Below are 26286 nucleotides of genomic sequence, written 5' to 3'. Positions count from 1 at the left end.
GACGCACGCTGCCAAAGAAGCCATCTGGCTCCGACGCTTCATCAGCGAAGTCTTTCGCCCGCTCGCACAACCTACCGTCCTCCATTGCGATAATCAGTCCGCCATCGCGCTTGCTCAGTCTGGGGCGTTTCACGCCCGGACTAAGCATATAGATATACGTTACCATTTCATTCATTTCTCTGTTGATAAAGGTTCTATCTCAATCGTTTATTGCCCTACGGACAGTATGGTCGCGGATACACTTACTAAAGCTCTTCCTAGTTTAAAGGTTAAACACTTTGCCTCCGCCCTCGGACTTCGCTCGGTTTGAGGGGGAGTGTTGGATTATCAAACCTTCGTCATGGACACTCGGTATTGATCGTTACCTTCGTAGCTATATATTCTCATTTGTTCCCGCGCCTGGTACTACCCTCAGTTGACTTCGTACATCGCTGAGGTCAGTACCATCATAGTATTCAGTATCTACTTAACTAACAACATGTGTAGCTATCTGCTACAGTTATACCAATATAACCAGTTGACTTCGTACGTCACTGAGCTATCTGCTACATCCACCGCCTACTACAACATCGATAGCATCAATGGCTACCAATTCCAAAGTCGCTGATGACAGCAGTACACCTCCTTCATATGACACAATCTCAGCAAGTCCCATTCAATGTGATCAATCATCCATATTTTCCTCTTGTCGCTTGAAGGAGAAACATACAGCTGTTCTGTCCCGCATCCGTGATATCGTCTTAGGCCCTGATTTCATCCCTTCTTCTGTTGTTCCAAATGTCAATGCCTGTGCTGCTGCTCTCCCAGCTGCCGAGTTCTCCAAAATCCTGAAAGAACGCAATATCGAGGGCCACACAGCACTGTATTGGGTGATTGTGAACAATCGGCCACAAGCTCTTTGGGCGTTGAACAAGTTCATTTTCATTTTCAGTTATTATTCCTCTGTTTGTGAAGACGACTTACGCACTGCATGCATGATAACTAGCAACCAGGAAATTTTTATCCAGCTAGCTCTTGGAAGTCATAAGTAGTACTACCAGTAATGTCTATCGGAGAGACCACTTATCTGGATACTAGGAAGCGAAAACAGGGATTTCAGACGCCTTTTGGGTTGCCCATTGGATCAGCTTCAGGTACACACGTGTGATGAACCCGCCAACCAGTTCAATGTTGTTCTGCAAATCGGGATGTTCCAAAAACGCCTGCACTCCACTGCTATTAGTGATACAAAGTTGATATACGAATTTGTTGCGGGGGGTGCGTGGTCCATTTCTCTCGCCTTATTCCTTCATTGATCTGATGGCACCTTGCAGGATGCATATGGTGGTTGCGCTTCCACATGCCAGAGCCTAATAATGGAATATGGCACGTCAAGATTGGTCTTTGTCGGTCTAGCCATCCAGCGCGTCTCAATGCTGTACTTGTGATCGAGGCACACAACCGGAAATCTGGCAGTGCAGCCCCACCTGAAGCACTAAAAATTCTATTATCATTGGCGGACACAAAATTTGTGGCCCTTACACCTTGGCTGTATGTTGAATTTGGTGTGATTCCATGAATTGTGGTGTACTGATTGTCTTATGACCCACAATGACACTATTCCTTGTGCTCCCGTTGGTGTTACAGGCATCTGTAACACCTACCGGAGCACCTACCGGAGCCCCAGCTCTTCCTACACCAGCCCCCACTCTGCTAGACTCCCAACGCAGCAGAACACTGCCTGCACTTAGAAAGACAGCGGTCTGGACTGCTGTGATGCCGCCCCTGGCGCTGTAACACCACCCCTGGCCTAGACGGCCTTGTACCTGATCCATGGAGGCTGTACGCCTCATGGTCACCCTAGATCAGCACATGTATACCTCATGCTGCTTCATGTAGATCCGGAGCGCTCTTGGCGCCTCATGTACTTATGCGCAGTCGCACTTGGCGCTGCATGCTTGATCAGAGGTTAAGCCTCATGTACCTTATCTGACCTCATGTCTTGTTATCATAGATCCTAGATATACTATAGATTACAGACTGAGCTTGAACACTTACATGTAACACATATAAGTAGACAGATTATTGTACTTAGACTTTACTTTACTCTACTAGGTTCATCCCAGAACTTGTTCAGCTAAGCCTCCCAGCTCAGCTGCCTAAGACCACACTTCTAAGTCGCTCCCCGCTTCTTAGCCGTATCTGCTAGCCCTGTATCTTGACGAGCGCCGTCTTACCAAGATCACCAGAGGAACCCTTGACGTTCCGTCAAGCCGAGAACCACCCTCAGCTTCAGTAGGCTCACTCGAGCCGTCGCTGAGAAGACCTATCCTAGTTCGCACACGCCGACCGACGTCAGCGTAACAGTTGGCTACTAAAGAACTCCCCAGAACAATTGTTATCCTTCGAACATGACATGGCGCATATCAAATGAGCTGGGTGATTGGGTAATGCACGAGTAAGTCTATTTATCAATTGAGGAAGCATCTCTCTTACACTTCCCCTGACATTGTACTGTTACAGGAAGATAAAATATGTAGACGACGAGGGCACCCTAGATGCGAAGCTGGAGATAACATTGTTATGAATCAGTCTGCATTGAGACTAGCCAAGCAGTACAAATGATTTGTACAAATTCTGTATTCTTTCGATGCTATGCGTGATGGGCAACTGAATGTCTCGAACAATGACAAGTGCTTGTTCTTGCTGGCATCCAGGGACCAAGTTGGACCATGGTGAAAGTGTAGGGAAAGGTTCTGGATGATGCAGTTGGGCTCACCGGACGGCTGGAGGCACGCGGAGAGGTGCTGGAGGATGTACACAGCCATCATTGGAGCAGGGTGGCGCTGACGGCTGAATGTACTAGTTGGGAGCGGTTCGAGATCTATATGTTTAGTAGAGCAAAATAAATTCGTGACACGCATCTGAGATCTGAGATCTGAACAGTCGCAGTCCGGACCTAAGCTCATCGATGCATTAATCACGACATCGCACTGGTGATTGAACAGTCAATGCGATGCTTGAATTACTCAACAGCATACAACAGAATTTGAACAATTTACATCAACAACTGGCAATATTGTTATGAATGCGTGCACTGGTGAACTCGAGGGAATGGATAAAAGAGGTCGTCATAAGGATAAAGGATCTAGTACTCGTTGTCTTCTTCCTCTTCTTTACGTAAATGTACTTTTACTTTCTTGGCAGTGGAGTACTAATACACGATAGGGGAAAATATTTCCTATTTCAATCTTGTACCACAACTGCATCAACTTGGATGGCTACCAATTCTGAACTACCTCTGGCATATGACACAGCAAGTCCCATTCAATCCGAACTAGTTGATGACAGCAGTACACCTCCGGCGTATGACACAGCAAGTCCCATTCAATGTGATCAATCATCTGTATTTTCCTCTTGTCGCATGAAGAAGAAACGTACAGCTGTTCTGTCCCGCATCTGTGATATCGTCTTAGGCCCTGATTTCATCCCTGAGTCTTCTGTGGTTCCAAATGTCATTATCTGCATTGATGCTCTCCCAGCTGGTGAGTTTCCCAAAATCCTGAAAAAATGCAATATCGAGGGCCACACAGCATTGTATTGGGCGATTGTGAACAATCGGCCACAAGCTTTTTGGGCATTGCACGGGTTCATTTCCGGTCATTATTCCTATGTTTGTGAGATCGACTTACACATTGCATGCATAATAACCAGCAACCATGCAATTTTTAGCCAGCTAAATTTTGGAGTTTGTAAGTAGTACTACCACATTCGAAGATACCACAGTGCTGATTTGGATACTAGGAAGCGAAGACAGGTGTTTCAGATGCTTTTTAGGTTGCCCGCCAGATCGGATTCAGGTACATACATGTGATGAACCCACCAACCAGTTTAATGTTGTTCTGCAAATCTGGATGTTCCAAAAACGCCTGCACACTACTACTAGTCGTCATGTAGGGTTAGAATACAATTTTGTTGCGGGGGGTATGTGGTCCATGTCTCTCGCTTTGTTTCTTCATCAACCTGATGGCACCTTGCAGGATGCATATGGTTGTTGCACTTCCACATGCCAGAGCCTACTAATGGAATATGGCGTGTAGATATTGGTCTTTGTCAGTATAGTCATCCAGCGCGTCTTAACGCTGTACTGGTGATCGAGGCGCACAACCGGAAACCTGGCAGTGCAGCGCCACCTGAAGCACTGAAAATTCCATTATCATTGGCGGACACAGGATCTGTGGCCCTTACACACTGGCTGTAGGTTGAATTTGGTGTGATTCCATGAATTGCGGCGTACTGATTGTCTTATGATCCACAATTAAACTATTCCTTGTGCTCCCATTGGCTACTAAAGAACTCCCCACGGCTGTTTTTATCCTTTGAACATGACATGGTGCATATCAAAAGAGCTGGGCGATTGGGTAATGCACAAGTAAGTCTGTTTATCAATCGACTTACACTTCCCCTGACGTTGTACTGTTATAGTGAGACGGAATATGTAGATGCCAGGGGCACTCTAAATGCAAAACTGGAGATAACATTGTTATGAATCCAATGGTAACAGCTAATCGATGTAACATTTCACTCAAAGAAAAGTCTGTAATGAGGCTATAGACTAATAGTCAAGCTCTACGAACGGTCTGTACAAATTCCGCATTCCTTCAATGCTACATGTAATAGGCAACATGATAACATCTCGAACACTTGAAAAAAGCGCTTCAATTTCACTTGTATCTATAGCACTCGTCTGAATCTCGTGACTCGTTTCGGTTGATCTGTGTACAGAAAGCGACCTCTGCCGCGAGCGGCCTTTCGCTGAGAGCGAACCCCCAGGGGAAAATGTCATATTACTTAAGCTTGACCCCCTATTCCATTCATGTTTACCACCTCATCAATGGCTACCCTCGTTGATGACAGCAGTACACCTCCTTCGTATGCCACAATATTCTCAGCAAATCCCATTCAATGCGATCAATCATCTGTATTTTCCTCTCGTCGCATGAAGAAGAAATGTACAGCTGTTCTGTCCCGCATCCGTGATATCGTCTTAGGCCATGATCTCACCCCTGAGTGTATGCTTCCAAATATCCTTGTCTGCGCTGCTGCTCTGGGCCCAGGTGCTGAGTTCTTCAAAATCCTGTTAAAACGCAATATCAAGGGCCACACAGCACTGTATTGGGTGATTGTGAACAATCGGCTACAAGTTTTTTGGGCATTGCACGAGTTCACTTACAGTTATTATTCCCCTGTTTGTAAGGACGACTTACGCAATGCATGCATGATAACCAGCAACCATGCAATTTTTAGCCAGCTAGCTCTTGGAATTCGTAAGTAGTACTACCAGCAATTTCCATCTGAAAGATCACTTATTAGGATACTAGGAAGCGAAGACATGCGTTTCAGACGCTTTTTAGGTTGCCCATCAGATCAGATTCAGGTACATACGTGCGATGAATCCGCCAACCAGTTCAATGTTGTTCTGCGAATCGGGATGTTCCAAAAACGCCTGCGCGCCACTGCCACTAGTGATAGAGGTGATATACAGTTGATACACGAATTTGTTGCGGGGGGTGCGTGGTCCACGTCTCTCACCTTATTCCTTCATTGATCTGATGGCACCTTGCAGGACACATATGGTGGTTGCACTTCCACATGCCAGAGTTTGCTGAAGGACTATGGCGTGTCGACATTGGTCTTTGTTGGCGTAGCCATCCAGCCGCATGTCTTAACGCTGTACTTGTGATCGAGGCGCACAACCGGAAATCTGGCAGTGCAACCCCACCTGAAGCACTGAAAATTCCATTATCATTGGCAGACACAAAATTTGTGGCCCTTACATCAGGGAATGTGTAAATTCCCTGATTTACCTGAAGTTGCTGACAGCAGGTTAATCAGACAGAACAGTTAGTCAATACATCAGACATGGTCTGAAATCAGGCAGGTCCATCTGATATCAGACCTGTGTCAAAACAACAGGATGATCAGCAAAACAGACACTCTGAATGCCATTCTGTCATTCAAATCCAATAATCAGCCACAGGTTTTCCCAGTACATCATACAGATCAACCTATCTTGTCATCATTACATTAAAACCACATTAATTTCAGACATCCACATAGCCAAGCATTAGGTATATCAGGTCATCTCAATACATCATCTTAACAGATTGTCAGAATAAATATATATCATTATGTAGTAGCATTCAGGTGCCCATTACCCCCAGCACTTCAGATCATAATTACAGTCTGATCATCAAGTACTCCAATTCATCCTATCAGGCAGCACATCATATTTATTTGGGATCAGAAAAATGCAAATAAAGTTCGTTCATATGGTCTGGAATGCAGTAAAGTAACAATAGGTTCAATAAAGCAATGAATTACGAAATAAGACAACTGGAGCACCCAATCCAATGAGAGGCAACAAGAGCATAGTAGCAAAGAAGAAAATGAACGAAATCAAACCATCAACAAAATATCAGATCCAGAGTCTGTTCCAGAATCGTCTTTGATGCAGGCAGCGCGCCCATTAGTCCCCATGCTGTTCCTTTGTGCCTGTGCACGACGAGATGGCCGCTTTCGATGAGCATCAATGAAGGCCTTCGCACCCTTGAAGATCTTCTTCCATTTCCTGCGACTAGCTTTATTGAGAGATTCCATCACCAATGAAGTGCGGTCGTTCCAGAGGCCCTCGGCAAATTGTGACTGTGTGGCTCTTTTCGGTTTCACATAAGTCCCCATTGACCACATCTTCCATGCACGTTCAACCTGGTTATATGTCAGCATTGTCTGGTGAATTGAGAAGAAGCATACCGCAGCTGTGGCAATGGCCAAAGCTCCCTTTGGCATACTTTGGCGGCGAAACTCCTTTGGAAGATTGTGCACATTCTCCAGGTAGAGTGCAAAAACGTCCAGGATACATGCATCTTCAAAGGCACCTTGACAATCCTATTTCGCAAGTGAGTGAACATAACCAGGTGATATTTCAGCACATACTTCAGTGCCTTGTGTGTCACCTTCAACTACCTTCCACATGTAAGGATAGATATTGGGATTGACCCATGTAATATGACCAGCTGCGTCGACAAGCTTGGTTTGTTCGGGGACGAGAAATGCGACAGCTACACGGATCGCATCAGGGTCCCATTTGTTCCTTTCTAGGAACTTGCAAACTACAAGTTCAGCTCGTTCTCCAAAGTCACTGCGGTAATCGTATGCGCATTGCATTAACTATGTGAATCAATAATAAGAAATGAGCAGCCAGTAGCGAACACCACATACCAGTTTGTAGACTGGATCGTTCTTCTTTGAGACAATGTGCGTGATGTTTGGAAAAGCGCGGTCCCAGATATCTTGCATTTCATCAGCATAGTCTGAGATATCCCATATATTGTCCAGGCAGGAAATGAAGTCGATCCACATGGGAACAACGTGAGAGTCAAATTTACGGTGTGACCCTGCAGGAAGGTCACTTTTCGTAAATTTGATGTGTCTACCTCATGGTGCTTCGGACAAGTCGTCCTCATCATCGCTGGATAATTGAGCCTATGCTCCAACTAATTAGTCATGTGCTATTTATTAGCTTTAACACATACATTGCGAGAAGAATGATTCAACGTAGGCTTGTTCCTGGTGCTTGAACCAACAACTCCTCTATCGTTGCGAGTGGATCTATCTTGTAAAGGTGGAGGTAGGGCCTAATTAAACTCTGCATGATTAGTACAGGGAAATTTTATCTAAGAAAACAAACCTTGGTCAAAGACAGCTTCACTTTCATGGGACGAGATGTGAGTTTCCGGTCGTCAAGGCTATCGTCGCTTTCCTGTCCGCTGTCATCGATGTTCCTGTACCGCTCTTCAGCACTGAAGGTTTTCGGTGGAGGTTGCAGTCGGGTATTCTGACAAGATTTATGCAAATAGTACAAGAAGTTAGAAAGATGCAAACCTTGTGGGACAAGGTGACTTTGTCAGGGAGACACATGAGTTCTGCATCGTCTTCATCGAAACCATCATCGGGTTCCATCTGAGGTCCATTGTCCTTCTTGAATCTGTCCTTGCCCGGTCTTGTGTCACCCACCTCGTCCTTTGATAGCTTGTTGCCCTTGAGAGTGCTGCTGGACTTTCTCTTTGCAAAATTGATCGCCGGTACATCCGAATCTCCCTCATATACGGGCATCCATTGGCGGGGGTCACATGTCGACTGAGACTCATCCACCTCGACTGCAGACACCTCATCCTCCTCCAACAATTTGAAATTTCGCTTCTTCTGCGAGTTCTTCAACTCATGTTTGGACTTTGCATTGCCAGTGTTGACTGCTGGTGCCTCACCGATATTCTTATCAACCTCCTGTACAGGTGAGCGCTTCTTGAAGGTATGTTCCACCTTGACGTCATCGATCTCGGCCAGAGGCATCCTATTCTTGTCAGCGGCATCCTCTTCGTCAGAGGACGAGTCATCTGTGCCATTGGCATCATCTAAAGGTTCCTGTGCCTCGAGAACAGGCATAGTGCATGGAGTGTTCGAAATGAGTTTCTTGTGTGAATTAGCTACGATATACGGGCAGACGAGAAAGACACACCTTTGAGACAGATACCATGCTGAGTGGAGTCAACATATCATCAAGCGCATTCTCATTAACATGTGTTGAAGACTTGAAGTGTGGGTCTAGCTGTGGTGCTTCGCTGTGTTCAAGTTCTTGTTCATCTTCGAAGCCACCGAACTGGATGCCATTCTGAGGTGTTGGTTTGGTCACCCCTGCAAATCCAAAAATGTAAGTGATTCAATACAATTTGAGTAAAAAAAAACTTGCCGGTGATACATTGAGAACTGGCAGGTGCACTATTTGGAGGGCGCGAAGAGTTTGGAACATGTAGAGCGACTAGATCACGCCAGCCATCGCAGAGGCCACTTCGAGCGGGCTGTGAAGCTGTGGTATTGACATCAGGTTTGAATTTTTTGTTTGAAGGTCTGCATTTTGAGGGAAAAGGTGTTCATATAATATCCATCAATATCGATTGGGATAGTAGTAGTGTTGATATGTTTGATATCAATAATAAGGTGAGTCAGCTGGGCGCTAATTGGCATGATCAACTTACCCTTCATTATCACTGTAGGCGTGTTGCTTGCTTAGACTGTGTTTTTGCCCTAATTCAAACTTCGCAGTATTGATATCTCTGCGCAACTTCTCTGCCTTACTGACTTTTGCTGGCGGTGAGTATTTGTTATCGTTGGTATGATTTTGATCAGCGCAGTCTGAGTCCATTCCAGTATCGGGGCTAGCCTCAGCCTGGCAACCTAGAATATCAAGTCTATCAGAGCTTGCCATTGTGCAAGTTGCCACATACTTGTCTTGGGTTGACTTTGTGAGCTAACCGCACGATGAGCACCCGACTTTTTGGATACCTTCTTGAAGTTGGGTGCAGGCGGCCGTTGTGCTTGTTTTTCTTGTTGTGCGTCCTCCATCTCCATCTCCATCTCGAGCTGAGCAGCCGCACCTATAGCAAGATACTTTTTCACTTCTTCAGCTTTTCGAGACGTCTTCTTTGCTGCAGTGCGCTTCCTTGTAGGGCCGCTACCGTCGAGCTTGACTCGTCGATTTCCAGGTAAGTCTGGTATACCAGGTCGCTTGTCTTTGTTTGACTTGCGAGTCTTGACCATCACTCGGTTTTATCGGTGTAGAGTGACAGTGCCCGGTTGAATACCAGTCCTAGCAATAGACTTTGTACACGTCAGGTTTTTCCTGCTAACTTAAGTCTGTTGAGGGTCCTTGTTTGTCACGCAAATAGCGTAACCGTCAATTTGCTGCGCTTCTACTGCAAGTACTAATGAGTATTACAGAATATGGTGGAACCCGAATTTCGCCCTCGCAAGTATTACTGTACTGATCCCATGGCAGGTGCAGAGTGCCGTCGTGGGTTCAAGTCCATGTCAGGATATCGACAACACCACAACACAGTGCGTATTCAGCCTCCACAACCCGCTCGTCCATGTCAGCGTGCTTTCGCAGAAGATCACTCTAGTACTCATGGTGGGTCAGATACTGGGCAGGATGCTCCTGATGATACATTAAAGGGATCCTACTATATCCCACACCCTATTCTCGATGGTTCCCCTTGTGATGCTGCGGGAAACTTCTTGAATGGAGATCATCCTCAGGCTACCAATGACACCTGGGAGCCATTTACATCGCATGGCCACTTTGAGCTCGCGGACTTCATTTTCCGGCAGAATCAGATGTCCGGGAAGCAAGTTGATGAACTCATGCAGGTTTTAGGATCCTTCGAGGAGTTCAAAGGCCGTCCTTCTTTCAGTAGTGACCGCCATGTCCATCATACCATTGACACCATCTCTTCGAGTGCTATTCCTTGGCAATCTCTCATACTCCGACATGCTGCATCTGAGAACTTGCCACCTGGTCCATCTGTTACCCCGTGGAAGCACACCGAGTACGAGGTGTGGTATCGCGACCCCCGCGAGTTAGTAAGAAATCAACTCGCAAACCCGGAGTTCACTGATAACATCGACTATTCGGCTCGACAAGTGTTTGGAGAGCAAGGTCAGCATGTATGGTCTGACTTTATGACTGGAAATTGGGCTTGGAACCAATCTGTGAGTCCGTGAATAGTTGTCTATCGGTAGTACTGATCATGGCCATCCGACAGAACACGCTGGCCAAAGATCCAGACTGTCATGGTGCAATGCTTGTTCCCATCATCCTCGGTAGCGATAAAACTACGGTCTCTGTGGCAACTGGCCAAAATGATTTCTACCCACTCTATATATCTACGGGTAATCTTCATAACAATGTCCGTCGTGCTCACAAGGAGTCTGTGAGCCTCGTAGGTTTTCTGTGCATCCCACAGAGTATGTTTATTTCGGCTGTACAAGACACTTCTTACTAAACTTATAAATTATAATAGCTGAGCGTGATCATGACACGACAGATGAATTTCGTGATTTCCGATGACACATTTTTCACGCGTCATTGAAAGCCATCCTCAAGACCTTTCGTCCTGCAATGGAGAAACCAGAGGTTGTCAAGTGCACTGATGGTTACTATCGATGGGCCGTGTATGGCCTTGGTCCATACATCGCCAATTACCCCGAACAATGTCTACTTGCTTGCATCGCTCAAAATTGGTGTGCACGGTAAGCACCTTTTAGCCTTGGATTTTCAGTGGTGATTGACTTCTAGTTATTCAGGTGTACTGCTGATCGAGCACATTTGGACGACTCGCCATCTGGTCGGCGATCACACCAACATACAAAAATTCTAATGCGCAGTTACTCAGATACACAGCTCAAGCAGGGTTGGGGAATTATAAGTGGCATTCTAGTAAGTGCAGCAAACTCAATCGCAGTAATGAATATGAAATTGTGTAGCCGTTCACAGCATATTTTCCGTGCGCTGACATACATGAACTGCTCGCTCCTGACATTCTTCACCAAATAATTAAAGGAACATTCAAAGATCATATTGTGGCTTGGGTGGGTGAGTACTTCCTTATCACCTACGGAGAAAAAAAGGCAGAACAAATATGGGCAGATATTGATCGCTGGTAAAAAATTTCATCGAAATTTTGTTGAAATCACTCTACTGACAACCTCCTTTGTTCTAGCATAGCTGCAGTGCCTTCATTTCCGGGCCTGCGACGTTTTCCTCAGGGACGAAGATTCAAACAATGGACAGGCGATGACTCGAAGGCTTTAATGAAGGTACGAAAATTCACATATACTGACATATCCAAATTACTGATACTACTTTACTACTTTCAGGTCTTTTTACCAGCCATCGCGGGACATGTTCCTGAGAAGATGCTTCAAGTGATCTGCTACTTCCTTGACTTCTGCTATGTAGTCCATCACTCAAGTCTCGACGAAGCTGATCTAGATTCTTTGCAAACAGCTCTCTAGGGCTTTCACGATGAACGTACTGTCTTCATGGATGTCGGTGTCCATCCCAACGGAATATCTCTACCCCGACAACATTCTTTATGCCATTACGGTTATCTAACGCAGCAGTTTGGCACTCCTAATGGATTATGCTCTTCTCTCACAGAGTCGAAGCACCGTAAGGCGGTAAAGGAACCTTGGCGACACTCGAGTGGCTGGCTACCTCTCAGTCAAATGTTGGTAACAAACCAACGGCTTGATAAGCTTGCTTTGTTCCGAGCAGGGAAGTTTGCCATAGGTCTGCTTGATCACCCTTTACTCCCACCTGGTGTTGAGCCAATTGATCCGGATGCAAATCATTCTGGTAAGTTGGTTCTTTTTCTCTCGACCTCACGATTGATCTGAATTGAGTGCTGGACATAGACCCAGACTTCTTCCTTTATCGTGATGATCAAGACATGGAAGATGCTGTTGCGGATGAGGGTGATGACGAGGCTGAGGTGATCGTACAGCTAGCGAAGAGACGAAGTAAATCTTTTTCAACTTTTTCAAAGATATTCTAACTACTTCTTTCAGTGTCCAGTTACCCCCGACGTGCCTGGGCGATTGGTGAAATGATTGGCACACCTTCCTTTCGTAACCTTATACGCCAATTTCTACATGATCAGCGCAATCCTGGTCATGCTATTCCGGGATGTGACATGAATATTTCACAATGCCCGGACTTCAATGGGAAGGTGGATATCTTTCACTCTGCTGTAGCGTCGTTTTACGCTGCTAGCGACATCTGTGGGGTCAACGGCATGATCCGTTACACTATCCGTGTTGCACATAGTTGGTGTGGTGGCCCAGCTCGCCATAATTGTGTTTTCATTGAACACGATCCGACTCTACCAGGATTCCGAGGGTTATATGTTGCACAGGTTATTCTGTTATTCTCCTTCACTTTTCGAGGTGTGGAATATCCTTGTGCACTCGTTCGCTGGTTTTCGACCATTGGCGATCAACCATGCCCTAACACAGGTATGTGGATGGTTGAACCAGAACTTGATGATCGTAGAGAATGCCTTCTTTCTGTTGTTCATTGAGATACCATTTTGCGACCAGTGCACTTGATCCCAATATACGGTTCCCAGTTTCTTGATCGTGATTTGACACATACAGATTCTTTGATTGCATTTCAAGCTTTCTATGTTAACAGATTTTCGGATTATCACGCTTTTGAGATCTCATTCTAAAAATTTGTAGTATGAACATAGTACTAGTATACTGGTGAATGTATATACGTGTTTCAACTTGCAGGTCTCACATAGTAGTATCCGACTGTTATGAAATTAGCCGTGGCCCGTAAGTCGACTGCAGCCATTAATTCAGCACTGAGTCAGTCTAGCACTTCACGCCTTCAACACTCCAGTACTTTCATCAGGAATCATTGCTTCAGTATTTCTGTACTCAATAGTCTCCGCAACTCCTCCCACCAACACTGGCAGTACATCCATTATTTGGTTCAACATTAAATCAAGTCATCTAGCTACATTCAGGCTGCCAGTGCATACTCAGCATAACTTTGCAGATCATTCATCAGTACTAATAACATTCACATTAACTCCACGACGATGATGGTGAGTACTAGTACTGCTACTACTAGTTCTGTCGCTGACTCGCCGCCGGACTCTTTTGATTCTAGTACTAGTAGGTTTGAATTTTGAATGGGCAAGGCTGGTAGCGGTATTTCCACTCCGTGCCTACTACTACTAGTAATATTAATAGTATGTGTCTCTGGTTTTTGTGTTTCAGTACTACTAACTTGATAAGGTTGGTGATCATAGGACATGGTCACCGTGACTAGCATTCCCAATACTATTGCTGCATGTCTTTTTAGAAGCCATCATGTCACTGCCTCTCGGGCTCTATGATGTGTCCAACTACACTGGCAGGCCTGCGAGTCCACATCTATTAGTATCGACCTTCCAAACGTCGATTCAATGCCTACCACCCCTAGCCACGGCCTCGACGGTGAATGCCGGCTTTTTTAAGCTAGGGATCTGGCCGATACCGCCACTTTTGTTTATAAGGAGAGAATCAAATGGTTGCACAAGCAAGCAAAACCATGCCTTCTAAATCTCTCACTTTCTTACAGCAAAGCACAACAAATGGGCAGGGGCGTCTTTATGAGCGCAGTCCTGCGTGGTGCTCTCAGCCCACTGTACTAGTACCTGTAGAACTCGAACATGCTGCTGGTAAAGAGCACTCTCCAGATGCTGGCACATTCAAGCAAGGCTCCAGACCCTCAGCAAGTTTGTTAAGAAGTAGCAAGTCTTGCACTTCAGGGGAGTCAACTTCAAGCCTAGAGCCAAAACTTCGCCTCCTGTTGAAGTTGAAGTCACCAAAGCCACTAGCTTTGGGCCCAAAAGATGGTAAGTAAGGTCTGCTTGAATTGATCATGGATGTGATTTCCTAAGCTATGCAGATTTCTGCCAGCGTATTATCGCCACCATTCGGAAGGGTGGCGAGGGTCCCGAACATGAGGTATGAGAATTCAGCCACGGTTCTGATCTTTCTCAGGCTGATTGCCATACTAGGTGTTTTCAGATGTGTCAGAGAACGATTATCATTATATTCCGGATGTGATTGAATTTGATGACCATTTAACTCACAAGTAAGCTTTTCTCTCTTCACTTCCCACATCTGCGCTGATCCAACACTTTCCCCAGACTATCATACATCCCCTGTCTCCAACAACTCTTCGTCAACCTGCCGACCCCAGTCCACAAATCGATTCTAGTGCCCCTGCGCACTACAGTGGGTGCCATTATATTGTCCATACCTCTTCCATCTGCACTACATACTGCCCTCCACATCCACATGAATACGATGGTCGAAAGGGGCGAAGATAACGAAGATGACGAAGACAAACGTAGTCTCGGCATTCCTGATATGCTCGTTCAACGCGAGACACAAGATGCCGAGTTCCATCCCCTATGGCCCTTCGAGATATCCTTCTCACAATCTTCCGAGGCAGCAGAAGCAAAGATCCAACTCTTTGCGGACAAGAACCCTCACATTGAGGGTGGCACCCATTTCCACATCGCTGAGGCACAAACGCACACGTTGCCAAGTGATGAGTGGGCGATGGAACAGGAGTTGGATAAAAAGAAGGTTGGGCGCATCAAACAGGTCAGTGGGAGTGCAGGTGGTAGCAGAATCTCGTCTTGCTCACACACTTGGCTACAACCCCTCAAGGTAACCGTTACCACATGGCTCCGCCCCCCGAATGGATGGTTGAGGACTACTAACCGCAAAGCGTCATATTATGCCAGCGCGGTACGTAGCATATGTTGCCACTCATTTCGACTTATTCTGACTTATTTCATGTGACGCTGACAGGTTCTCTTCCCACAACAAGACGCTGCTGGACTTCAAAATGTCCAGTGTTTATTCAGGCGTACCCTTCAAAGAATTTGTGACTCAACGGTACGGCATCTGGAGGGGGAGCATCCTCCGCGCTGCAACGACCCCCACATGTAAGTATTATCTGTCAATAGTTTTAGAAATTCACGCGTTTTTTTCAGCGCCTTAATCAAATCCCTCAAGCAATGGACTGTTCCAGACACTGTGGTTGTTTTGGACACATGTGTTGATGGCTTGGAGACAGCCGCAAAGCAAACGGCATTCAGGAGGTATTGTAAGTGGCACGAAAATTTTCTCAAGCACACCATCAATGAGGTCGAGGATGCTGAGGATGCCCAGGCTGCAAACTCCAACAAGCGAGGGAGACGCCGCTAGTACTACTACTGATACATTGTTCATGGTTCATGCAAGTTTTTGATTGTTGTTTGTTTTCACGTGTACTACTACTACTACATGATTTGCTCTTACTACCCTACATGTTTTCCCAATGTACTAGTACTACTGCAACGGACAGTTAGTTTCTTTTGTGGATTTGCCATGCAATTACTATATAGCTGGGAATTGTTCCGTTTCAGAATATGTGACTGTAGTGTATTGGTTAGTTTGTCATCGAAGTGGATGCTAAGTGGTATTTGTTTCGTGTTCAAATCTTGGCAACTTCTTTTTCCAAGTTTTCGCAGTGTTGATCAGGTCCTGCATCCTTCCGCAGAAGCTAGTATGTTCAGTTTGTAGTACAACGTTACACACAGGAGCCTATAGATTTTGAAATCTAACTTGTTGAGATTCTGTATTTCTAACTGTCTGGTCATATGCCTGCCTGTTGGGACTAAATATGAATGACATGGATGTTTAGCCTTTCTGCATATTTGATAAATCCTGTTTGTATTGAGGTTCCGAGACGCAGACTACCTGTCTCTTCATAAATATGAGAGCCTGATGTTTCTTGCATCTGTTTTTACCTGATATCCCTGAAAATATTGCTGGTTTGGGGGACACGTAGTCTGTGGTACTGGAGGATCATGAAACATGACCTTGTGTGCATCTGATTACTCTGGTTGAGCTGTAGTTGCTGCTTTTCTGATGAATAGATATACTGTGTTGTCTGAAATGATGTATTTTGGATTCAATGATCATATGATCACTCTGCAGGTGTTGATATTCTGCCAGGTCGAGCATCTGTCTCGCCTGTACATTCTGTTTGGTCTGACCTCAGATATACAGTATATCACATACATAGGCCATCAGCTTATCATTTCCTTCAGATCTCTCAGCTCATCATGGAAATGGCAGATTTCCTGATGTACACCTTGGCTGTATGTTGAATTTGGTGTGATTCCATGAATTGTGGTGTACTGATTGTCTTATGACCCACAATGACACTATTCCTTGTGCTCCCGTTGGCTACTAAAGAACTCCCCAGAACAAATATTATCCTTCGAACATGACATGGCGCATATCGAACGAGCTGGGCGATTGGGTAATGCACGAGTAAGCCTATTTATCAATTGAGGAAGCATCTCTCTTAACACTTTCCCTGACGTTGTACTGTTATAGGAAGACGAAATATGTAGACGACGAGGGCACCCTAAATGCGAAGCTGGAGATAACATTGTTATGAATCAGTCTGCATTGAGACTATAGCCAAGCAGTACAAACGATTTGTATAACTTGCGCATTCTTTCAATGCTACGCGTGATGGGCAACTGAATGTCTCGAACAACATCAAGCGCTAGTTCTTGCTGGCATCCAGGGACCAAGACGGACCATGGTGAGAGTGTAGGGAAGGGTGCTGGATGGTGCAGTTGGGCTCACCGGACGGCTGGAGGTGCGCGGAGAGGTGCTGGAGGATGTACACGGCCATCATTGGAGCAGGGTGGCGCTGGCGGCTGAATGCAGTTGGGAGCGGTTCGAGATCTATATGTTTAGTAGAGCAAAGTACAGTCATGGCACGCCGATCTGAACAGTTGGAGTCCGGACCTAAGCTCATCGATGCATTAATCACGACATCACACTGGTGATTGAACAGTCAACGCAATGCTTAAATTACTCAACAGCATACAACAGAATTCGAACAAGTTACATCAACAACTGACAATATTATTATGAATGCGTGCAATCGTGGACACCTGGTGAACTCGAGGGAATGGATAAAAGAGGTCGTCATAAGGATAAAGGATCTACTCGTTGTCTTCTTCCTCTTCGAGAACTTCCTTCGACTTCTTTGCCTTGGAAGCTACTTTTACTTTCTTGGCAGTGGATGCTGGCTTCGAAGAAGTGGGTCGCTACAAAGAAGTTTAGTCAGTCCCTTTGAAAGAACAGAAGCTTGCCCACCCCCACCTTGCGCTTCTTGTTAGACTCTTCTGCCTCTTCCTCCTCCTCTTGAACCTCGGCAATCGCTTCTGCAAAGTCTTCACCGGATTCCTCCTCTTCGTCCTAGAAATCATGCACGGATAAGTCCGCGTAGAGTAGAGACTAATTTCATACGTACTTTCTTCTTAGGAGCTCGCTTCTTCGCTGGAGCCTTCTTCTCGGCCACTTTCTTCTCGGCGGCAGGCTTTCTCGTAGGCGCACGCTTCTTGGGTTTCTCCTCAGACTCTCCCTTATCTTCAGCGTCTGACGAAGCTGCAGCTTTCTATGACGAATAAAGTGAGACTTAAGATGTTGAGCGTGCTGAAAATATTGCACCTTTACCCGAGGCTTCCTCGCAGGAGCCTTCTTTGGCTTGTCTTCAGTATCCTCATCTCCCTCGTCCTCCACTTTCTTGGCCTTTGCAGGTGCACGTTTTTTCTTTGGCTTCTCACCATCCTCTCCACCTGCGTCTTTCTTGGCTTTTGCTGGTGCCCTCTTCTTGGGCTTCTCCTCATCTTCCTCGGCCTCTTCTCCAGGAGCTTTCCTTGCTGTTTCTGGGATGTCCTCGTCAGCAACCTTGCCTTCGTCCCATGCTTTGCGAAGGCGTTCTTTATCTTCGTCTTTAAGGTCATCGAAACCATCGAGTTCATCGGCGGATTCAAATTGAGATTTCATGTTGGATAGGATCTTGGCAGTCGTGCAACCCCAATGGCGCCATGAACTGCCAAACGAGTGTTAAAAGGCGATCTTTGAGTATGACATGTCACTCACTAGCTAGTGTTCCCCCTGAAATCGACGACAGACCCAACACGAAGCTCCCCTTTGGTGATTGGACTACCTGTAGTTTATGTTAGGTGATGAAAGAGATTATTGCAATTAACTGAGCGCACCAGCGCAGGGCTTAGGACCTGCCGATGAAACCATATGAGCGACACACAAAGTCAACAAGTAACATGCCATGCCACACCTTTACATTTGGATCTGGCAGAACTCGCGTATTCCAGGCGATAACCGCTCTTTTTAGTGGTTCCCTCGTTGTCAGACATCACTGAGAGTGTCGAATCTGGGATATTTCAAGTTGGGAAGCGAAAGGAAGATATGTTGGGTGGTTCGTCTCGACGCGACAGTTTTGTTGAATGGCCCTACACCTTCAAAGTCCGACCATTGTACCTGCCACACAACGCACGGACCTGTCTGTTGACCGCGCGTTTATTGTTGATTGTATTGTGGAGACACTTCGACAAGAGCATCGCGGTCTTGGGAGAGATTTCCAGTCAGGCTTGTTTGGACAAACAGAACTCAGCATTTCACATGTGGCGACTGGTACTTAGGTCTCAATTAAAATCAACTCGAACCAGGTGAATTTAGAGACGGACAACGTCCTCCAAACAATTTTACAATAACCCCTCAACAGTCGCTGGTGGAATGACCACCGTACATTTTTAGTTGGAACACTGTGATGTTTTTGATTTTATTTCTCACTGCTATTTAGCATCAGCCGAAACTTAATTACAGACGTCGGACTTGTATACTTCAAGTTTCTGCAGGCTGTGTTTACTAATCCCTAAGGTTAGGGTTTGTACTGTGGATTGACGCTGGAGTCTGCACTTCACTACAATAAGTTGTGAGATGCATCGATGTGGTGATGTAAGAAATCATCTAGCTCTTTGTCACCGGTGTGCATAGCATCAGGAGACGAATGTCATAGGCAAGTCCGAGTCCCTGCAATACGTTGCTTTCCAACTTAACCTAGATCGTCATCGGGATCATAGTTGAATACTGTGAAAAATAATTACCTTGCGGAGCAAGGTCTATCTCAGTGGAGTGTGATAGGTCGCGCAAAACATCCACGTCTTAGTTCCTGGAGATCAACGAGAACGAGTGATAAGCGTGCTTGACGTTGTCTGAGATATTCCGTTGCCTGCCACTCACAACATCGGAATTTGTACAAATCGTTCGTAAAGTTCAACATAGCCTCAATGCAGGCTTTTTTTTAGTGAAATGATCTTCGATACATTGATTGGCTGTTACCATTGGATTCATAACAATGTTATCTCCAGCTTCGCATTTAGAGTGCCCTTGTCATCTACATATTCCGTCTTAATACTACAACAGAAGTTCTTGATATCCGCACTCTCAGCCTGCTCCTTCTCCTGGAGGGAACAAGGTGTTCGCCACACAAGTGCAGCAATCTCTCCAGCCGCAGGATGTTCCTGGTGGCTACGAAAGAGCACACTTCCGTAAGAATCTGGGCCTGCCTTGAGATTGGGTGTTGATAGCCTTCAGCGTCTTTGAAGCGTCGCATCCGAAGCATCCTGCAGGCTTGCAGCCTCAACTCAACACATTTCCCAGCCCAAGCAGCTTATGAAAACGCACCAATGTAGAGCAGCGCCACCCCAACGCCATTGAATTTGACGCATGGGACGATGGAGACCAGGATATACCTATTAGCGGCTCGGATGATGAAGATGGAGGTACGTCCATGATCAACTCAGATGAGCGCTTGGTTCCTTTTGCTGTCCACTACCTGCCTAGATGCAGGCAAATGTGAGAGGGCTGTAAAATGTGCCACTATTGCTTGCTGCATCGTGTAAATAACAGTTAGTTGGGTGTGAGAGTGCAGACAACGGGAGGGTGCGAGTCCCAAACAATACAGACCGAGCATACTTCGGTTTGGAGCAGCACAGAGTCGACGCAGAGAGGCGCCGACGCAGAGCAGCCCAGAGTCGATGCAGAGCAGCCCAGAGTGTAGAAGCTAAACACCAAGTGAGTCTCAGCGATCGTGACAAGCAACGCTGGGGTGAAACGTACGCGAGAGAGACTTTAAGTACCAAACGTCAAGATGTGCGAGAAGGAAGAAGCAACTATAGAAAAGATACTTAGCACGAGGTTCTGAAGGTGATAAGATAACGATGAGTACCGAAACGAAAAGGAACTCGACAAAGAATTCGCGCGAATCACCCGGAGGTTAATCCTCCGGGACTCGTACCACATCCTTATCGTCACAGAGCAGAACCATGCCGCTATCCTCTGGAAATTCCTTCTCGTCCTCTTCATGGGTCTAGCTTGGCTGTGTACTGTAGAATATCGCAAGTGACCATTTGTTACTGGTTACCGGTTAGGGTTGGGTTCACCCTCCTAGCTAGACTCACTCGCACATGAGCTCCTTTAGCTCTTGGTGGAGGATCGATCGATCCCCCAAGTTCTAAGTTTCACACGCCACATTCCTCGGATCTCCAGTCATGTGCGCACTCTTGCTCTCCCCCGGGTCTTGCCAACTTTCTTGGGCCGGTGCACTCTGCATCCTCCTTGCTCTACCCCAAACCGCCGAAGAGCTTTGCCTGCCTGATATATTCGCAAACTGGAAAGCGAGGTTCCGTACGGACGTCGTGATGTGCGATGACGGCTGCACGCACTAGGCCCAGTCCACGATTCGGGTCGTAATGTGGCTTTTGGTCAACATAGACCTATATAACTCGTGTCATGATATCATACATATTCTGGAACATTCAACACAATTCTCATACCCAAAAATAAAGCAGATATTGCGGCCTCACAACCCAACCACTATCTCAGATGACCCAGCCTCCCCTGCACCCTACTCGTACACTCATGCCCCGCACCATCCTCCTCAACCCTCTTAGCATTCCCATCTCCAACTTCACGACCCTTCACAAAATTTGCCGAAGTCACCCATAGCACAAGCCTGTCCTCCTTCCAAAAAAACAGATCGGGAACGTCCTTGGCGCGGTACGCCAGTTGTGCAGGACCATGTGTTTCCATGTATGTTTTAAAGGATGTGGGGGATTCAGAGGGCGAGGCAGGGTTTTGGGAGTGTCTATGAGTGTGCATGAAGTAGCTAGATGGGTCGGGTACTTACCTCCAGAAAGCGCAATCTACATCAAATGTCCTCCAAAACTCACATTGCCTATACCCCATTCCACAATCATCCGTTCATCCGAGAATGAGGAAGGTGGTCGAGTGTGGTACGGAGATGAATAAGCCTGCGTTTGTTGTCCCATCTTCGTCTTCCTGTGCATATTGATGAAGGGATGTAACCGGCGCTGCCGAGCGCAGAACCTCACCTGTGACAGTGTCTATTTTCATCCCCGTGGAACAACTCCCCTCCACCAGTCAACATTTACATGCTGGTCTCCGGAATATCTGCATCTCATGCCTCACGCCTGACATGGGTCTACCAAGTCAGAGAGGACTGATGATTCAATATCGGTTTCGTTCAGGTCTTGATACTTCGCGCTTCCGTACATGCACTGTCCAATGACTTCCACTCTTACACAGAACAAGAAGGTGCTCGAAACAGCGTGTGTTGTCAAAATCACCTGGAATACAGTTCCACGCGCTTCTCATCACGTCCCACCACCACTGCTCTGTGACAGAACTGAGTGCTCATTTGCGGAAACAGCGGCCCATACTCGATCACGGTGAGTCCTTCAGAAATGACGTCATCTCGCAGAGAAGAGGATATGCTGCACCACTGGCGACTGTAAATTTGTCTTTATTGGTGCTCCAATGGACAGAGGCAGTGGTTCTGTTGCAATTGATACGAAGAAGCGCTAAAGTAGGCTTCCACACCAAATTTCCAGTAAGCAGATCGGGAGGTATGCATTGGCCGCAGCGATCTTGTGAGGCGGGGACGATGCGGTTGGAATCCGCTCCTTTCCCTGCTTGGCGTATATCTGGACGTTGTTGTCATTCAAGCTCCTTTGTGTCGAAGGAAACGTTCGCGACTTAGTATTCAAAAGATACATCAAGGTAGGACGTACGGCTGCGGTCCGCGTTGAATACACCGTGGCACGTCACTGGAGTTTTGGCGATTGAATATACTTCTGGTGTAGACATGGTATCGTAACTCATTTATCAGCGTTTGGTGCAGAATCCAGATGACGAGCAGTCTACTCTGCAGATGGAGTCAGAGTCCGTATACACTATTGCTGATGGGCTACTTCGTGGGTTACATTCATGTCCGAACGAACAGTCACACTGGCTGAATTAGTAACAGTCTGCTCGGCAGTAGATGGGAACGGTGTGTACTTAAACAGTAATTGATTGAGATGTTACTGGTAATCTGTGAGCTACAGCATGTACGTAGAATTATATAGAACTAATCGTAAATCATTAACGCTGTGTAGAAATTAGTGACCAAGAAGAAATCGCCTCGATCTATGCATTGATAATGCGAGGCTACGGGACATCGTTTTGACCAAGCTCTCCCCCGCTATCCTGTCCGTGCTTTGTCCACACTCGGGTACAACACCCGCTAATGATAATCGTCACCGCTTTTTCGACGATTACCGTGACTTGTACTATCTCGAACTGGTCTTTGCCCTCGCAAGGAATTCTGACTGGCACCCCCATTTGTTTGGGGATCGCCATATAGATCGGTGCATTAGCATGATTCCAGAATACTGCGATGCCGGCTATAGCGTGCATGCCTTTTACACAGCTGGTATCCTTCTTAGAATCGCACCTAAACAGACGTCGGTTACATCACTCAGTACTATGAAGGGTGAACGGAACAAAGTCTTGTATACAGTGGATGCAGGTTACAAATCGAGGAGATCGTATGATATGGTAATCGACTCTAGGAATATATGCCCCCTATTACTAAGAAGGACACTGTTAATACAACGTCGAACACAATGAAAAAAACCCGTAGTGGAGTGCTCGTACTTTGTTCCCATACCATGATCGTAAGGGCGACCACCAAGGCAAAGTTGGCGACGACGTTAAACAGGATCGGGATGCATAACAACGAGAGAGGGAACGCAGCGTGGAATGATTCGTTTGAAACAAAACGCTAAGGGACATAGGCGTCAGAGAATTAACTCGAAAATAACACTTTGACTCACTTTAATTTGTATCAAAGAAACGTCTGGTATCCTGGGGATAGTGGAAACACTACAAGTGAGCGAGCCAAATGACGAAAGGGCGGCCACTACAAGCGCCGTGAGGGAGGCAGTGGAGGTTGTTGAAGGGTCCGGAGTGGCGACCATGAATAGCATCGCGATAAATAGCACGATGGCCGATGATGCGAAGTATGTCTTCGACCGCTTTTCCGCCCGTGCAAGCAAAGCCGTCCAGTTGTCGGATCGCAGCTCGAGTCCCGACGAGAATCCCAGAGCTAATCTTATCACCAAATATACGAATATTCTCTTCAAGTTTGAGGCTGGAGTGTGTTGCGTGTTCTCAACATTGCGGACCCGGTGCTCCTCAGTCCTCTCCACCTCGGCCTCCTTCCTCTGCTTCCTCCCTCTCTGCCTCTGCCTCCGAGTACTTTCCCTCGCCTTTCCCATTAGGCTTGGGGGAGATCGGCAACAACGGCATACTAGGACTGGAAGATGGGTCCGTTTGATCCGTCATGATAGTGTGGCCTGAACCTGGGTGCAAAAGGTGAACTGTGAGGGGCGGGTGAGCCTGAACGGGTCGAAGACGAGTGCACTGATTCAGTGGGCGAGTGTAGCGCGTCGGACGAAGCTGGTTGATGGCAAAATGGTTAGTGTCAGATGGAGATGTCTTTGGAGGAGCTTCGTACGAAAGACAGACCTGAGAGATGGTGCAGCGTGGCGGGTGCGCAAAGACAGTACGGCTAACTTAGAAAACCCCTTAGCTCTGCGCAGTGGGGATTATGAATGGCTGGATCGTTTTGAGAATCTAGACACTAGTATGAGTACGAGCGTGAGTGATCTAAGTACGGCGAGACGAGAAAAGAATGACTCACCCTCAGTCTGATATAACGGAGTGAGGGAAGAGTGATACAGCAGGAAATCAAACATATATAGATGGTTTGTATGCCAAACATCATACTCCGACAGATGCCGTGGTTGTGTCGCAAAACACGTGCACCAATGCACCAACCTCCTCGACTCCATCCACGGCTGTAAACTCCTCCTTGATCGATTTACCGGAGGCCCAAGCAGTTGCGAAGACGCTTGAAGTCTTTTCGGGGGGCTTAGTAAAGATGTCGATTCGGTGAGATTGTCCTTTGATCTAACATAGTGTAATTTCAGGCGACCTTGTTCGACGTGTTGACGGTAGAATGGCATTTGATGTCGATTTAGTACGTGGGCGTGGAAGAGAATGCACTCGAGTATCCGACGGTATTATAAAGCTTGGCTGGTCACGGTATTTGACCCCCTATTTCAATCTTAGGCGTTGCACCAGCACTCTACTACCGCCTACTACAACATCGATGCATCAATGGCTACCGATTCCAAAGTCGCTGATGACAGCAGTACACCTCCTTCGTATGACACAATCTTAGCAAGTCCCATTCAATGCGATCAATCATCTATATTCTCCTTTGGTCTCATGAAGAAAAAGCGTACAGCTGTTCTATCCCGCATCCGTGACATCGTCTTAGCCCCTGACTTCATCCTTTCTTCTGTGGTTCCAAATGTCAATGCCTGTGCTGCTGCTCTCCCAGCTACCGAGTTCTCCAAACTCCTGAAACAACTCAATATCGAGGGCCACACAGCACTGTATTGGGCAATTGTGAACAATCGGCCACAAGCTCTTTGGACATTTATCAAGTTCATTTCCGGCACGAGTCCCTCTGTTTCTTCCGACTTGCGCATTGCCTGTATGATAACCAACGACTACAATGTTTAAGGAGCTAAATTTTGGAAACTGTAAGTAGTAGTACACAGCAATGTCCACCGGAGAAACCACTGATTTGGATACTAGTAAGTGACAGGCGTTCGAGATGCTTTTTAGGATGTCTACCAGATGAAGTCCAGGTACATACATGTGACGAACCCACCAACCAGTTCGATGTTGTTTTTCGAATCAGGATGTTCCAGAAACGCCTGCGCACTGCTACTGCCAAAAGTCTGCGCTTCGAATTTGTCGCAGGGGGTGTGTGGTCCAAGTCTCTCGCCTTGTTCCTTCATTGATCTGATGGCATCCCTTGCAGGACGCATATGGTGGCTTCGCTTCTACATACTGGAGCCTAGCAATGGATTATGCTGCGCCGACATTGGTCTTAGTCAGCATAGCTATCCAGCGCGTTTTGACGCTGTACTTTCGATCGAGGCACATAGCCGGAAACCTGGTCGTGCAGCCCCACCTGAAGCGCTGAAAATTATATTATCAATAACAGGCACAGAATTTATGGCCCTTGTACCCTGGCAGTAGGTTGAATTTGTTGTGACTCCATGAATTCTGGTGTGCCGACTGTCTTATGTTCACAACTTGGACTTTATTCCTTGTGCTTCCGTTGATGTCTACTATAGATCTCCCGAGGGCATTGAATTCAGGCCTCCTCCCAAAATGACTTGGAACATATGGAATGAGGTGGGCGATTGGGTATTACACAAGTAAGTTTATTTATCAATCGAGGAGGCATTTCGCACTTCTCCTTAATCACTCGAACTGACTTGCCATTGTGCTGTCGTAGTAATACGGAATATGTAGATGACGAGGGCACTTCAAATGCGAAGCTGCAGATAACATTGTTATGAATCCAACTAGTCAATGTAATGGAGTTCACTTCACTCAAAAAAAGCATGTATTAGGAAGCTACAACTGAGAACTACGAACGATTTGCAAGAACTCCGCATTCCTCACAACAGAAACGTTGAGCACTCTTGTCGCTCGTTCTTGTTAGCCTCCAGGAACTAAGACGGAACATGGTGA

General features: G+C 46.5%; 12 protein-coding genes across 12 annotated transcripts; 6 read left to right on the top strand and 6 right to left on the bottom strand.

Moving 5' to 3' along the window:
* Positions 1 to 581: 581 nt before the first annotated feature.
* On the top strand, positions 582 to 1776 carry F5147DRAFT_780570 (uncharacterized protein; the record flags this gene model as incomplete). Its single annotated transcript, XM_041442481.1, has 4 exons — positions 582 to 1020; positions 1078 to 1257; positions 1314 to 1546; positions 1627 to 1776. 4 exons carry the CDS (start codon positions 582 to 584, stop codon positions 1774 to 1776), a joined length of 1002 nt encoding a protein of 333 aa, XP_041285956.1.
* A 1480-nt stretch (positions 1777 to 3256) lies between these two features.
* F5147DRAFT_658371 (uncharacterized protein) lies at positions 3257 to 4240 on the top strand (the record flags this gene model as incomplete). Its single annotated transcript, XM_041434433.1, has 4 exons — positions 3257 to 3524; positions 3573 to 3731; positions 3937 to 3963; positions 4020 to 4240. 4 exons carry the CDS (start codon positions 3257 to 3259, stop codon positions 4238 to 4240), a joined length of 675 nt encoding a protein of 224 aa, XP_041285955.1.
* A 633-nt stretch (positions 4241 to 4873) lies between these two features.
* On the top strand, positions 4874 to 5832 carry F5147DRAFT_780569 (uncharacterized protein; the record flags this gene model as incomplete). Its single annotated transcript, XM_041442480.1, has 3 exons — positions 4874 to 5306; positions 5361 to 5549; positions 5606 to 5832. 3 exons carry the CDS (start codon positions 4874 to 4876, stop codon positions 5830 to 5832), a joined length of 849 nt encoding a protein of 282 aa, XP_041285954.1.
* Positions 5833 to 6438: 606 nt separating this feature from the next.
* F5147DRAFT_658369 (uncharacterized protein) lies at positions 6439 to 7401 on the bottom strand (the record flags this gene model as incomplete). Its single annotated transcript, XM_041434432.1, has 4 exons — positions 6439 to 6747; positions 6793 to 6927; positions 6976 to 7209; positions 7261 to 7401. The coding sequence occupies 4 exons, from the start codon at positions 7399 to 7401 to the stop codon at positions 6439 to 6441; spliced, it is 819 nt and encodes a 272-aa protein (XP_041285953.1).
* A 190-nt stretch (positions 7402 to 7591) lies between these two features.
* F5147DRAFT_658368 (uncharacterized protein) lies at positions 7592 to 9636 on the bottom strand (the record flags this gene model as incomplete). Its single annotated transcript, XM_041434431.1, has 7 exons — positions 7592 to 7687; positions 7730 to 7876; positions 7924 to 8463; positions 8558 to 8733; positions 8798 to 8946; positions 9075 to 9273; positions 9324 to 9636. 7 exons carry the CDS (start codon positions 9634 to 9636, stop codon positions 7592 to 7594), a joined length of 1620 nt encoding a protein of 539 aa, XP_041285952.1.
* A 231-nt stretch (positions 9637 to 9867) lies between these two features.
* F5147DRAFT_780567 (uncharacterized protein) lies at positions 9868 to 12959 on the top strand (the record flags this gene model as incomplete). Its single annotated transcript, XM_041442479.1, has 11 exons — positions 9868 to 10587; positions 10641 to 10842; positions 10899 to 10931; positions 10971 to 11127; positions 11182 to 11314; positions 11362 to 11537; positions 11598 to 11694; positions 11755 to 11832; positions 11893 to 12235; positions 12295 to 12399; positions 12448 to 12959. The coding sequence occupies 11 exons, from the start codon at positions 9868 to 9870 to the stop codon at positions 12957 to 12959; spliced, it is 2556 nt and encodes an 851-aa protein (XP_041285951.1).
* Positions 12960 to 13981: 1022 nt separating this feature from the next.
* F5147DRAFT_780566 (uncharacterized protein) lies at positions 13982 to 15657 on the top strand (the record flags this gene model as incomplete). Its single annotated transcript, XM_041442478.1, has 7 exons — positions 13982 to 14288; positions 14342 to 14400; positions 14454 to 14530; positions 14586 to 15048; positions 15115 to 15195; positions 15259 to 15395; positions 15444 to 15657. The coding sequence occupies 7 exons, from the start codon at positions 13982 to 13984 to the stop codon at positions 15655 to 15657; spliced, it is 1338 nt and encodes a 445-aa protein (XP_041285950.1).
* A 1802-nt stretch (positions 15658 to 17459) lies between these two features.
* On the bottom strand, positions 17460 to 18677 carry F5147DRAFT_658365 (zf-PARP-domain-containing protein; the record flags this gene model as incomplete). The annotated part of the gene is made up of 7 exons (XM_041434430.1): positions 17460 to 17564; positions 17620 to 17715; positions 17771 to 17914; positions 17974 to 18352; positions 18403 to 18469; positions 18522 to 18539; positions 18599 to 18677. 7 exons carry the CDS (start codon positions 18675 to 18677, stop codon positions 17460 to 17462), a joined length of 888 nt encoding a protein of 295 aa, XP_041285949.1.
* Positions 18678 to 20620: 1943 nt separating this feature from the next.
* Positions 20621 to 21950, bottom strand: F5147DRAFT_764531 (uncharacterized protein; the record flags this gene model as incomplete). Its single annotated transcript, XM_041440713.1, has 7 exons — positions 21555 to 21950; positions 21508 to 21527; positions 21229 to 21469; positions 21048 to 21098; positions 20884 to 20992; positions 20784 to 20836; positions 20621 to 20692 (listed from the first exon to the last, which is right to left on the bottom strand). Coding segments are annotated over exons 1-7 (663 nt in total), but the record flags the coding sequence as incomplete, so codon positions are not given.
* A 169-nt stretch (positions 21951 to 22119) lies between these two features.
* Positions 22120 to 22302, bottom strand: F5147DRAFT_552352 (uncharacterized protein; the record flags this gene model as incomplete). Its single annotated transcript, XM_041430428.1, has 1 exon — positions 22120 to 22302. A coding segment is annotated over one exon (183 nt), but the record flags the coding sequence as incomplete, so codon positions are not given.
* Positions 22303 to 22833: 531 nt separating this feature from the next.
* Positions 22834 to 24012, bottom strand: F5147DRAFT_658363 (uncharacterized protein; the record flags this gene model as incomplete). The annotated part of the gene is made up of 4 exons (XM_041434429.1): positions 22834 to 23057; positions 23323 to 23449; positions 23502 to 23818; positions 23877 to 24012. The coding sequence occupies 4 exons, from the start codon at positions 24010 to 24012 to the stop codon at positions 22834 to 22836; spliced, it is 804 nt and encodes a 267-aa protein (XP_041285946.1).
* A 639-nt stretch (positions 24013 to 24651) lies between these two features.
* Positions 24652 to 25507, top strand: F5147DRAFT_38952 (uncharacterized protein). The gene has a single exon (XM_041429558.1). It carries the CDS (start codon positions 24850 to 24852, stop codon positions 25258 to 25260), a length of 411 nt encoding a protein of 136 aa, XP_041285945.1. The 5' UTR covers positions 24652 to 24849; the 3' UTR covers positions 25261 to 25507.
* The last annotated feature ends 779 nt before the right edge of the window (positions 25508 to 26286 follow it).

This window comes from Suillus discolor (genome assembly GCF_016758755.1).
Source record: "Suillus discolor strain FC423 chromosome Unknown F5147scaffold_110, whole genome shotgun sequence".
NCBI classification, from domain to species: domain Eukaryota; kingdom Fungi; phylum Basidiomycota; class Agaricomycetes; order Boletales; family Suillaceae; genus Suillus; species Suillus discolor.
This window is presented reverse-complemented; position numbering and strand designations above follow the sequence as displayed.